Source organism: Taudactylus pleione, unplaced genomic scaffold, assembly GCF_031769625.1.
Source record: "Taudactylus pleione unplaced genomic scaffold, aTauple2 ptg000313l, whole genome shotgun sequence".
NCBI lineage: Eukaryota > Metazoa > Chordata > Amphibia > Anura > Myobatrachidae > Taudactylus > Taudactylus pleione.
The window spans coordinates 54,361-67,618 of NW_028284714.1; the positions used below are offsets into that span (position 1 = coordinate 54,361).

Consider the following 13,258-nt stretch of genomic DNA (forward strand, 5'->3'; position numbering starts at 1 on the left):
ATTATTGCTGATGTTCATACGGAATCGGTATGATTTACCGCCGGAATCCTGACAGCGGCTGGCTGACATGGTTGAAAATCCCGATCGTCCCCAAGGTAAGTATTCACTAACCTAACCTCCCCCTCCCTCCTAACCCTCCTTAGGGGTGCCTAACCCTAACCTTCCCCCCCAGTGCCTAACCCCCCCTTCCCCGCCGCCTAAACCCATGTCCCCCCCAGGGGTTCCTAAGCCTCCCTCCCCCTAGCCTAACCCTAACCTCCTGGGAGGGTGCCTAACCCTAAGTTCTCTCCCGGGAGCCCTAAACCTTCGATCGGGATGCCAGGCGCTGATCTCCCGGCGTTGGTAAAATGACGGCTGTCATTTAACCCTCGCCGGGATAAAGCAATCAGGAAGCCGGCTGTCGGGATTAATTCTGCTGGCTTCCCAACTGCATATCGTTCATACAACCTGTACTAGATTAGCACTCTAATAGACTGATATATGTATATGCAATTCTATTTAGTCATTACTACTGGTATTTATTAAACTCATGATTGAGTAATGTGAATACTAGAATATCTCTATCAACCAATTTGCAGTAATCTACTATTAGATTAATCTATCTCAATAGAGAAATAGTGAGACGGACGAAATATACAATTGGTATATTTTGTTGTTGAATGTGTCCATGTGTATATTGAGGGACAATATCCCTTTATCTATATGAACATAGCTTCAAATATTTCACCTTGGTATATCACAATTATAATTGCCACAATTGACCAAAGTGGTCTCCATGATGAGATATATCTATATATCTTTAAATAAAAAGTGCATGTAATGTTGAAAGCTGAATAACTTCTCTCTGAGGCTATTATTGCCTTATTTTATTTTCGAGCCATTGCTTTAGAATCTGACACTTTGGCACGGGTGGCTGTCGGGAAGCCGACGGACGTAATCCCAACCGCCATCTTCCCGACTGTCTAATCCCAGCAAGGGTCTAAAGACAGGGGTTGAAATCCCGACGCCTGTCATTCGACATATGCTGGGAGACCGTTTCCCGGCATCCCGATCGAAGGGACGCCGGGCGCTGAGTGCGGATAGCCGCGGGGGGGAGGGTTAGGTTTAGAGTTTCTGGGGGGGATTTAGGGTTAGGCACCCCCCCTGGAGGGTAGGGTCAGGCTAGGGGAAGGGGGGGGTTAGGGTTAGGCACCCCAGGGGGAGGTTAGGGTTAGGCACCCCCCTGGGAGACTTAGGTTTAGGCAGCGGGGAAGGGGGGGTTAGGTTTAGGCACTTAGAGGAGGGATTAGGGTTAGGGGTAGAATAGGTTAGCAAATACCTTAGGACGATCAGGATTTTCACTGCTGCCGGGATGCCGCTGTCGGGTTTCCAACCGCCGGCCATGCGTCCGGCGGTAAATCATACCGATTCCTTTGGCACTACAGTATTAAAATAAGCACTAGTGTGGGAATAAATGTTTTTTGAAGCACAGATTTACAAGGATCTAGGTTACACAAGAACATAGCGTAAACATTTTTTTACGTAGTTATATATAAAATATATTCCAGAATATACATTAACCTTAATAGACCAGACACAACCTCTCTGATCTGCCTGTATTTACATTAACCAACTCCCTCCATCTTTTACTGCCTTCCTTCTTTGTGCTGGACACATTTTAGGGTCTACTGTATGTAATTTGACATACACTTATAGGCTCATACACACTAGACGATAAAGTGAACGATTTGGATGATCAGATATGTTATCGTTCATGGCATTCAATATTGTCCAGTGTGTATGCATGATATCGTTAACGATGCGCGCTCCCGCGGATCGTTAATAATGTCTGCCGTCGCCATGAACTTGCGAGATAATCTGATGATATCTGCAGATTCTGCAAGTTCAAGGATGTGGCAGGGTGACATCACTGAACGATATCGTTCAATGTGTATGCTCAATGTCATTCCCAACCATGAGACCGGCAGTTCAAGGGATAACACTTAACGATATGCTCCATGAGTGATATCGTTAAGTATGTATGAGCCTTAAGTCTGGCAGCCAGCAAGAAGTTTTGTATTATACGTGCTATGCTTAAGCACACTTGAAATGTCAAGTTCTGGAAACTCTGTTTTGAAATGTGTTATATAGTTAATAAAGCCCATCTTCCTGTATACTGTAACATTGCTATAGAGCATTTTCATTCTAAATCCAAAGCCAGACAAGTTCATTTTGCCTGTCTTCGTTAGATCCATAAATATCTCACTTCAATCTTGAAATATAGGTCTAGACCAGTGGTATCCCAAACGGTCTTGGAACATGGCGCCATAGAGTATCAGCATTTTTTTCATGGCACCCCTAGGCCAAAAGTTTCTTAAGAAATTCAGCAAAAATCAATAAATTAAGTAAATTGTGGTAACTGATCATCCTTGGGTTCAGTTATGTTGTGGTCGACAGGGCTGTGCTTCTGTTTGTCCACATTTTATGATTTGATACTGAATCGCCAACCCATGGCATCACTGCAAGTGCCCCGCAACACCCTAATTGGTAACCACCGGTCTAGTGTAACCTCACTTGAACATGAATATTTGTTCAGAGGCTAGTTATGATTTCTGACCCTGTATAAACATTAGATAATTATCAAACCAACCTGGAAATTAAATTATTAGTATCAATCAAACCCTTCCTTCTCCATTAGTGATCTCTATTTCTCTAATTATAAACTTCAACATAATGGGATTTTGGTTGGCAAACTGCTTATTCAATTCTGGGGCATTTGGATATGCAGTCCTCCACATTGATTACCTGAACATTTTTTTTAAATACGATTGTTTTCCAGATTCCATATTAATTTTGTAAACATTCTATTACATATTTTAATATCAGTCTTGAAGCAAGCGGGCAACATTAGCAGTTTTTATACAAGCCTGGGAAATCTCATTTTTGTAATTTGTGTGACTCTTCCAAAAAAGGGCAGTGATAAGCATGAAGATTTTTTTTAAACGGCTACAGCAGCCATGCCATTTAGTGTATATAATGCTGAGGCTATATGACCCTCTTTTCAAAGTATTTTTTTTTTTTCATGTGATATTTTGAATGGGAGCAATGAATTTTGTAAAATGTGGAAGTAATAAAGGCCAGAAACAGAATTTTTAGGTTATAAAATAAATTTTACCAATTCAGAACTATTTTTTTTTTAATGGTCCTCAGTATTACTTTTGTCTGTTCTTGACTCAAAAAGAAACCGGTCCTCTGCATATAGCACTAATATAGTTGTCTATACACAAGAATTGCTCTACAAAAGGGGATTGAGGTATGTTTACAGTGTCCGCCTGCCACTACAAAACCCTCCAAGGGTAGGAGCAAAAAATTTGGTTTTGTTACCGTACTTGTGGAACTCTAATTTCTGAATTACTGTTTATTTGCTTGTTGCTGTTGAATTTGTCTTTTTAATACGCATTTATTTGAGCTGTGGAGCGATGTACTTAGATATTACAGAAGATAATTGTCAACTTTTTTGTGTATTTGTGAGGCAAGTCTAATCAACTTTTTTTTTTTATTCGTATTTAATTTTAACTGTATATACTGCCCAAGTAATATTCCAGAATAATATAGGATCATTAATATTTTACTCTTCTCATTTAAAAATCAACAGGATATCACATTAGCAGTTAATGACAGTTGGTATGAACTCTCTTCCCATCCACCTTTCCAGAGAGTTCTGGAAGAACACATGTCTACACTTAAGGCACACATTCACTAAAAGATCTCAAAACGACATTCAAATCGTGTAGTCGTTTGTCAGTCTGATGTGCCTACACTGAACGAGCAGTGGTTCAGTGTAGGCGAACCTAAGACATTTTTTTTAAACAATCTGCAAACTATTTTCAAACTATTTTTGAACAATATCGTTATCATTCAATTTAATAGTCTAGTGTATGTGTGCCTTTATGTTGTTTCCCATATGTACTCATCACATACCACCTTACAGAGACTTCTGAAAGTCAACTAATGACCACATCACAGCATTACACGCTACCAAAATGTATGAGCGTATTGAAGAAAGAAAAAAGGCACACGGGACGCAGAGCCACACACAGAAAAAAAATACATTGATGAAAGGCGAGGATTCCTAAAAAGTAAAAAAAATAAAGATTTAAAAAAAAAAAGTATTGCTAATCTATATATGAGAGTCAAAGAGCTGCCCATCCAATGGCTCCCACTGCATCTAAGTGACAGAACATACCTGAATCATTCTGTACCTGAAGAGTAATAGTATATGGAGCAGTATGGGGGCAGTTCGAGGCAACACCGTATATGCTCAGTCGAATATTCTATTAGTCTATATAATAAAACCAAGTGCTGATAAAAAATTGTCATCATGAGTGCACTTTGGACTCCCATACACTCTGAGCACCCAGCGTCCCTACCACTCCTCCTCCCCTATACAAATACAAAATAATTACACTAGCCTTCTGTATTGTTTAGAACTCAATCCAGGCATGTAACGCACAGTTGCACACAGTACTTGTTGCAGACAGTTTCTGGTTGGTACAACTAATAGAAGAGCCTGCAGAGGAGGTTATGAAATCTAGAAAAAAGTTGGTAAGAAAAAGAAGCAGCAGGAGAGCGAGGGGGCAAAAAACAGCAAGACGGGAGGAATCAAGAGAGCGACAGAGTAGTGGGTGGGAAAGATGTGTGAAGAATGTCAGATTGAGAAGTACCAAGTTTAAAATAAAATTGTATAACTAACTGTTATTTGCTCATGTTGTGTTGAGATTTGTGGCACATACAGTATATATGTAGTTTTTATGCAGAGGTTTTCCAATGTCTGCATATATTCCAACTGTAGACAATTCAGTGTAAACACATTAGGGTCTGATAATATTGTAAATGCAAAGTCAATATAACATTGCACAATCATTTTATGCTCAAGGTCAGAACAATTCCAGGTCATCCCTTGAGAGTGGAAACCATTTTATAAGCAACAAAGGGAGTTTATAGCACTGGTAAAACTATTTTTCTTCCCCCCACATGATGTATTTCATGAAGGTTATTGATAAATGTTTTTTTTATTTTTTTTCAATCTTAAACCAGATTGTATTATGGCAATATCTACCCATCATATTCAACCACTGCTAATCCCAATGACAACTGTGTAGTGTATGCTTTATATGGGATATATATTGTAATTCACCATTCACCATCATTGTGTTCATATTGATTCCTAAAAATTGGCATAGTCTTTATTAGGTTGCAGATTTTTTGTTTTTTTTACTGAATACATTTTTATTGAAAATGACAGTGCTACATATTAGATGACAAACCAGGTAGTATTCATAAAATACTTCTGAAGAAAAACAGGGAAATCTAGGACAAGAGAGAGGGGGAGAAAAAGGGTAGTGCATACACCCTATTGAGATAAATACAGAAATAATTGCAATTATAATTACAATTAGAGCCATAATCTTATTTGTCATAGAAAACAAACTGCGATCAGAGGACAGCCAGATTTGAAGAAACATGGTTAACATAATAATTAGACCTAGAAAACCATTTGACAATGGGGGACGAAGTGGACATAGAATATTTGAAACCTATAATTTCCATTTCATAACTACGTTGAATCTTAAAAATAAGTTTTGGTAATGAGGGAGAGTCTGGTCTCTAACAATAATTAGCCAAAGCTGTTGTGGCAATGAGAATATGCCCAATCACATTTGTTATGTCGTTGGACTGACGGGGAAATAGTGTAATAGTGCTATTTCAGCGAGATGTGGAATGGATTCTGAGGTAACCTGTTTAAACAAATTAAAGACCTCAGTTCAGAGTGGTTGTATTATAGGACAGGTACAAAAAATATGAATCCAGGTACCTTCCATCCCACAATTCCTCCAGCAGAATTTAGATGAATCTGGCCAACTTGAATGTAATTTACCTGGAGTATGATCTAAATCAGAGGTGGGGAACCTTTTTTCTGCCGAGGGTCATTTTGATATATAAAACATTATTTGCGGGCCTGGTGCAGGCCTCGTCCCCTCCTGTCACATGGGGGCTGGGTCACAATTGCTGGTGATTACAGTTATGCCCGGAACATCCTGAGGATGCTTCAGGGAGCTGTAAGGACAGCGGTGTGACCATCTGAAGTGTCCTAAGGATACTCCAGGTGGCACTGCTGCATAGATTCTGGCTGCATGGTGCCATTCTAGGCACCCTGCTAGACAGGTGAGGCTAGCAGATAAAAGCTCCAAGGGCCAGACCAAATGATTCTGCGGCCCTTATACTACCCCCAGGCCTGAGGTTCCCCATCCCTGATCTAAATCATGTATAAGTTTAAACAGCATTTGAGAATGATTTATACATTTGGACATTTTAAAAATATTTATAAACAATCCAATCCTAGTCAGTAAGGGAGATTGAAAGTTCTGACTCCCATTTGATTTGAAATTGTAACTTTTTATATTCCAATGAGCAAAATAAGGTTTTATACCACATAGAGATACCGCTTTTATGGTTTAGTGAGGAGAGTTTGGAAGTTATGTAGGAGGGAGGAGGAGGAAGGGGCTGACAATTCGCAGATTTGGAAGATAGCCGGTGTCTAATTTGCAGAGATTTGTAAAAGTCTTTAGAAGGCAATGAATATTGCCCCTGAAGTTGGAGAGATGTCTTAAGCGGGTGATCATACAAATCCTGAACTGTCAGTATGCCCCGATCTAACCAAGTATTTAGAGATAGTTTGGGAATTAATTTTGAAACCACCACTATAGAAATGTTGGGAGTAGGGAAGAGAGACCTTGCCGTAAACCTTAATCAACATGTACCAAACCACTAAAGAATCTGATATACTCTTCAGTCCTCGGGATTGAGAGGGTCTACTTTGGGTTTCCGTCCATAAAAGCTCTGGTAAGCGGAAAGGCATACTAGAGCACTCAATATCAACCCAGGGTTTAATTAGTGAGGAAGAAAGCCAATCTCTTAGTTGGTCTTAAAGCATGTTGATAGAATTCAAAATTAGGAGCGGCCAGACCACCTTTAGGTTTAGATCAAAATAAGCGAGTCCTGGACATTCTGCTTATCCTTACCCTTCCAAAGAAAAGCAGAGATGAGATAACAGCGTAACATTTAGTTAAACAACCAGGAATTAAAGACGGTATAGCTCTGAAGTAACATAATTTTAACTGAAACTAAAAGTCCTAGCCAAGAGATCTCATAGTTGGTAAATTGTAGAAGTAATGAGTTATAGTTACTGGCTATGATGTCCTGTAATTGTGCTGGAAACTCTATACCCATAGGTTGCAGTATTCATGCATGTGTGTCATTTGTGACTTTGCAGTACTTTGCCATAAAAAACATGACATCAAAGGAATGTACAAAATACAAATTATACTTTGTTTCAAATGTTGGAAGATAAACTTTTTGTTCGGAGGGCTTTTGGAATACCTGTTTACTTTTTCCTGCTAAAATTTATTGGCAGCAAATAATAGTGGTAGGAAAGCAAGAATTTACCTTGAATGGTGAGGTTCCACCCCTGAGATATGGCAGCGTTACCCACGTCAAAGCTTTATAAATGCACAGAACATTTTTATATATCTTCTTTCAAATTTTAGAATTTATTCCCTTTGCAGGCATTTTTTCAAGATTATAGATCCTTGGGAATCATTATCCCTTGTTTTTTTTTTTCCTCTCCTTCCTCCCATTATCCACTTATATGAAGGTCAGGAAAAGTGACAACTAGCAAAGAGGGGGCAGGCAGCACTGACAGATTGCATCAGTAATTGGCATACAGGCCTAGCATGTGCAGGGTGGCGGATTGCATCAGTAATTGGCATACAGGCCTAGCATGTGCAAGGTGGCGGATTGCATCAGTAATTCGCATATGGGCCTAGCATGTGCAGGGTGGCGGATTGCATCAGTAATTGTCATACAGGCCTAGCATGTGCAGGGTGGCGGATTGCATCAGTAATTGGTATTCAGGCCTTGCATGTGCACACCAGTATTTTAGACACTTTCAGGAAAGTATATATTGTGATATTTGAATGTGTATGTATGTATGTATGTGTGTGTGTATGTATGTGTATGTATATATATATATATATATATATATATATATATATATATATATTCAGAAAACCCAGCACTCACCATGTTTAAACACTCACAATGATGTATAAATAAGTAAATAAATAATGGGGATTTGGTTCATGGATTGATCAATGCATTTAAGCCCGCAGCCCACATCACGGGACCCCACTTTCTGCAGGTAATATCCGTCACACTGATGGAAACCTGGTAGCTGCTATCACATAGTTTAGACTGAAAAAATGTTACCTGGTTTAAAGCTCACCTGCCAGCTATTGGCTTTTAAAGGTAAGGCAGTCACCTGACATAGCTTCTATCACACTACCAAAAAGACAGCTGACACAGGTTAATATAAACGAGTTTGCACATGGGGTGCATGGGAAAGCTATGATCACAAAAGGTTAATAAAAATTAACCGCATAAACAAAGTCAGAAATCCACTGCACTCGCCACTCCCAGATCTGGGGTGCAGACCTGCACTCGCCATTCCCAGGACTGGGGTGCAAGTGGCCTGTGACCACATTGCTTAAATAAATAAAATCAGAAAACCCAGCACTCATCATGTTTCTGGAGACTTAAAAAAAGGTGCAAACAGGTGTCTTTTTTATTCTACGTTTCCTGAGGAAGGGGGAGACCCCGAAACGTAGAATAAAAAAAAGACACCTGTTTGCACCTTTGCATTAAGGGAGTGATCTCCACTGCTGAGGGCACCTGGAGCAGGTAAAAGAGACCTACAACGTGGTCTGCGGAGTGCTGGGCTTTTGGAACAGTATATATATATATATCTCTCTCTCTCTCTCTCTCTCTCTCTCTCTCTCTCTCTCTCTCTCTCTCTCATATTTATTTATATATATATATATATATATATATATCTCTCTATATACATCTCTATATACATCTATATCTCTCATATATATATATATAGCGATTGGGGCTAGCACTCCACACAAACTTCAAAAATGCCCAGGTGCCATCAGAAGTAAATGAATACTTATGTAATGTGGGGAAAAATTGCTGCGGCACTCACGGGTCTTGCATAGAAAGAATGACTCCAACTCAGGGGACGTTCGTTCAACGTTTCAGTCTATCGACTTTTATCAAGAACTTCAGTGAACAAAGTGACAACCACATACCTTTATACAGACATCGCGCTTGCTGCAGACCAATCCTACTTCCACCTCTCGGCTGGTGCCTCCCAGCAGATGACGTCATCCATGTGCACCACAGGCATCCCGGCGCGCGCGATGACGTCGCACGTTGCCGGAGCCTGGTGCTCCTTTGTTGACATCACCTGATCGGGTGACTGATACTCCCACCAGAGGGGAAAATACGAGATCATAGGCAAAGAATAACATAATATGCCTAAACACAAGGGCAAAACAAGTATGAACATTAGAAGTAGGTCTGCATAAATGTATCAAACGCTGCACCACAATAATAAATGCATACAGACAATGATCATGGTGAACCATGCGTTGCTAAGCAACCATGTGTAAACAAAACAAACTACAGTGATACACATACCTAAAGTGATGTAAGTGTAACATGACACAAAATGACACACAAACTAAACATATATACCAGACAAAATACAAATGTGACATATAACAATAAAACATACTCGGATAAAACAAATTACAAGTGTCAATATAGGATGGTCGGGCATGTACTGCAAAAAAAATTTTTTGTATATAGTACACAAGGAGAAATCATCTCCAAAAAAGTATAATATGTGTATATTTGTAACAATAAAGGAAATAATGACCTACGTCATTATAATGTGATGCAAGAAATCATCACAAGTAAGATAGATGCACTGCGATGAGCCCAGTACAAATAATGTATAAATCCAATGATAACTGTAGTCAGGAGGTTGTAAAGTCAATCGTTGGAGAGATACCGTTACGTCCAAAGGATACTGTTTTTATTCACTTACAACACCTGGGATTCTAAGGTGGTCACCCAACCTTGTACTAACCAGGCCAACAAGGTATTGCTTCAGAGATCGGACGAAAATCGGGCACATCCATTGTTGTATGATAGTAAATATACCGGATCCAGGTTTCCAAGGGGTCCAATCATCCAACTAAGCACCTGAGTAACCTCATGACTTGACTGGTCCAAATTTAAAGGTCAAAAATTTTTTTTTTATATATTGAAATCAAGGAATATACGCAGGCAAGACCCAACTGACCACTACAGAGTTGACTGTAAATGACCAATGAAAAAGTATGCAAAGACAAGAATATATATTACTGAATGAAATGACAGAAATCATATTTGTCCAATAAACAGAACAAAGGCACCACCATAGCAATCCAATGCGGACATCAACATAGGACTTGACCACCTGAAAAACATAATCATAATTATAGGAAACAAGCAAATGATAATGTTTCGTTGAGCCCAAAAGGCGCAACAGAATTCATCCTATGTATCCACCGTGCCTCAAGTTGTAACAGTTTCTTGTCTCTATCACCTCCTCTTTTGGAGATGGGTACATGGTCGATTGCTTTATACGAAAGGGTAGCCAATGAATGTCTATGTTCACTGTAATGCCTGGCTACTGGCTGATCAATGTCTTTTCCTTCCAGTGCCTGACGGATGGCCGTCCTATGTTGAGCCATCCTCACTCATAGTGTACATGACGTTTTCCCTACATAAACAAGTCCGCAGGGACACCTAATTATGTAGATGACATATTTGCTTGTACAGGTGAGAACATGTCTGATAGGTATTCGTACACCTGAGTGTGGATGTACCACATCTGGTCCTATTTCCAAGTATCTGCATGTCGTACAACCTGTGCATCTGTAACAGCCCGGTCTCTTAGTTAGGAAATGCATGCTGGGGCTCGGTGAACATCTAGATACATCATTATGCACCAGCCAGTCCTTAAGGTTTTTACCTATTTTATAACCCATCATCACCTTGGTGTTTTTAAGTCCTGGAAGACTCGAGTCGGTATTGACGATCGGCCACAGTTTTTTAGTGGTGGTGTTCACAAAACCACTCCCACTATTGAAGTGGTTGATGAACAGCACTGGTTTACTTTTCCTTGATTCCGTGACTTCATTCTGTAGACTGGCCGTCGTCTGCAGTAAAGCTTTTTCCTTTGCTACTAGTAGATCTCTCCAATTGTAGCCCCTATTCAGAAATTTTAACATCATCTTGTTGATGTCTTCCTCTGCTCTAATGGGATCATTAGTTATCCTCTTCACGCGCAAAAACTGTGAATATGGCAGGCTCTTAATTAATGAGACAGGATGTTGACTCTGTGCGTGGAGAAGTGTGTTGCAGTCAGTAGGCTTGCTGTACAGGGTAGTATTGAATGAGGCGCCAGTCCAGGTAATATTGACATAAAGAAAATGTACTTTTTCTTAGTTACAATCAAACGTGAACTTGATGTGTTCATGAGATAAATTGATGGTGTGTGTGTGTATATATATATATATATATTTTTTTTTTAAGCTGGATATCTCTACGCTAACTGTTTATACAGCTCTTTGGAGCCTGTGACAACTTATAAGCTGGTTGTTAATATACTGGACCAAATCTATGAAATGATTCAAACAAATGTGTAATGTCTTTGTAGACCTTGGTGATAATTGCTTGCAAAGAATAAAAAAAAAAATCTGCATGTAACAAGCATGTCGCCGGTGAGAGCAGCTATCATAGGTGCCAAATGTAATTTAGTTTTAAATCTTACATGGCCTCATTTTTTTTTTTCTTCTAACCTCTCTTGCTTTAAATAATATTGTGTCACGGTTATCTCCAGTACTTGAATCGGAGTACTCAGACTCATGTTGTTCCCTTTGGTTAAGGCTCAGGAGTTGTGATGTCATAATGGTATTCTGTGACCTGTAACTGTTCTGTAACCACTATACTGTGTTGTTGTGTCCCCTTCAGATGTTGCAGCTTCGTTTTGTGAAAGGAGGCCTAAGCTTTCTGGGTGTTAAACGTATCTCTGTGCTCAATGTCGCCTTCCAGAGTACGCAACGTGTGGAGTACAAGCCCATCAAGAAGGTGTTAGTTGCCAACCGAGGTAATTACAGGGATTAAATAATAGTCTTGCTAGGATATCAATCTGCCATTTACATAAGTATTATAGGTACTTGTGTACTTTACGGACTCATTGCAGAGAGAACCCAATGAATGTTTTAAATGGTACTTGTGTACTTTACGTATACAAGTACCGAAAGTTGTCCCCACCTAAAGAAGAAAGTTGTCCGCTCACCACGCTTCGGGCTCGGTGGCTCGCTACACTCGCCACAAGGTTATATTCCCCCTCTATACCCACTTGGATGGTAGGGAATGATGCTGGACACTGGCTGATGACAAGAGGATCCTCTCCGTGAAGGGGATTTAGACCTCGCCATGACCATGATTGATAATAATAGTGTAGAACACTTGGGTTCTCTCTGCAATAAGTTCGTAAAGTACACAAGTACCGTATTATAGATGTTATATAAATATTGCAGTTCATATTTGTGAATTCAGAAATAACTTTCGTTTTTTCCTATAGGTTGTGGCAGGAGGGGGGGGTATTCGTTTCTTTTTTGACTTGTCATAAGATTATTTAAAAAGAAAAAAAGTCAGTAATAGTGATGTAGCTTATTCTGTCTTTGCCATCTTTAGTAGTAGTCACTTACTACTACTGACATTAATGTTACATTTTGCCAGTGATCTACTTTAATTTGGACATTTTAGTATTAAGTGATTGCCAACAAGTCATTAGTCCTACAGAGGTCTAAAGCTGGGTACACACTATACTATATATTGGCCAATTTTATAGTCCGCAATGGATCGCAGTGACCATCGTATAGTTTGTACACCCATATCCACCCTATTAATTGTTTGATGAATTGGTTGGTCGCATTGCAGAAGTACTTTATAGGCCAGATTCACTACAGAACGCAATAGTGAATACGCACGCAGTTCAACTGTGATAGTATGCTAATCCATTGCGATTGCAATGTTGCCACTGCACTACATAAGGACGCCCACTTTACCTTACACTCATCCGTATTGTTTAGCTCACTTGCACACTTACATGCACGCGATCAGGCCTCAGGCTGCGTAAGGCATCGCAGTGGATAATTTATGCACGCCCCTGTAATGGCCTAGAAACGCAGTGGCACGCCTGCGTTCACCCGAGCAACCCACCGTTACCACCCACAAATGGCATTTCCTGTCAAAC

General features: G+C 39.8%; 1 protein-coding gene across 1 annotated transcript in view; it reads left to right on the forward strand.

Moving 5' to 3' along the window:
• Window positions 1-13,258, forward strand: part of PC (pyruvate carboxylase) — a 525,492-nt gene that overhangs the window by 33,857 nt on the left and 478,377 nt on the right. Inside the window, exon 2 of the mRNA XM_088442518.1 lies at window positions 11,968-12,103. Coding sequence (XP_088298644.1) covers window positions 11,968-12,103 — 136 coding nt within the window. The remainder of the gene's footprint in view (window positions 1-11,967; window positions 12,104-13,258) is intronic.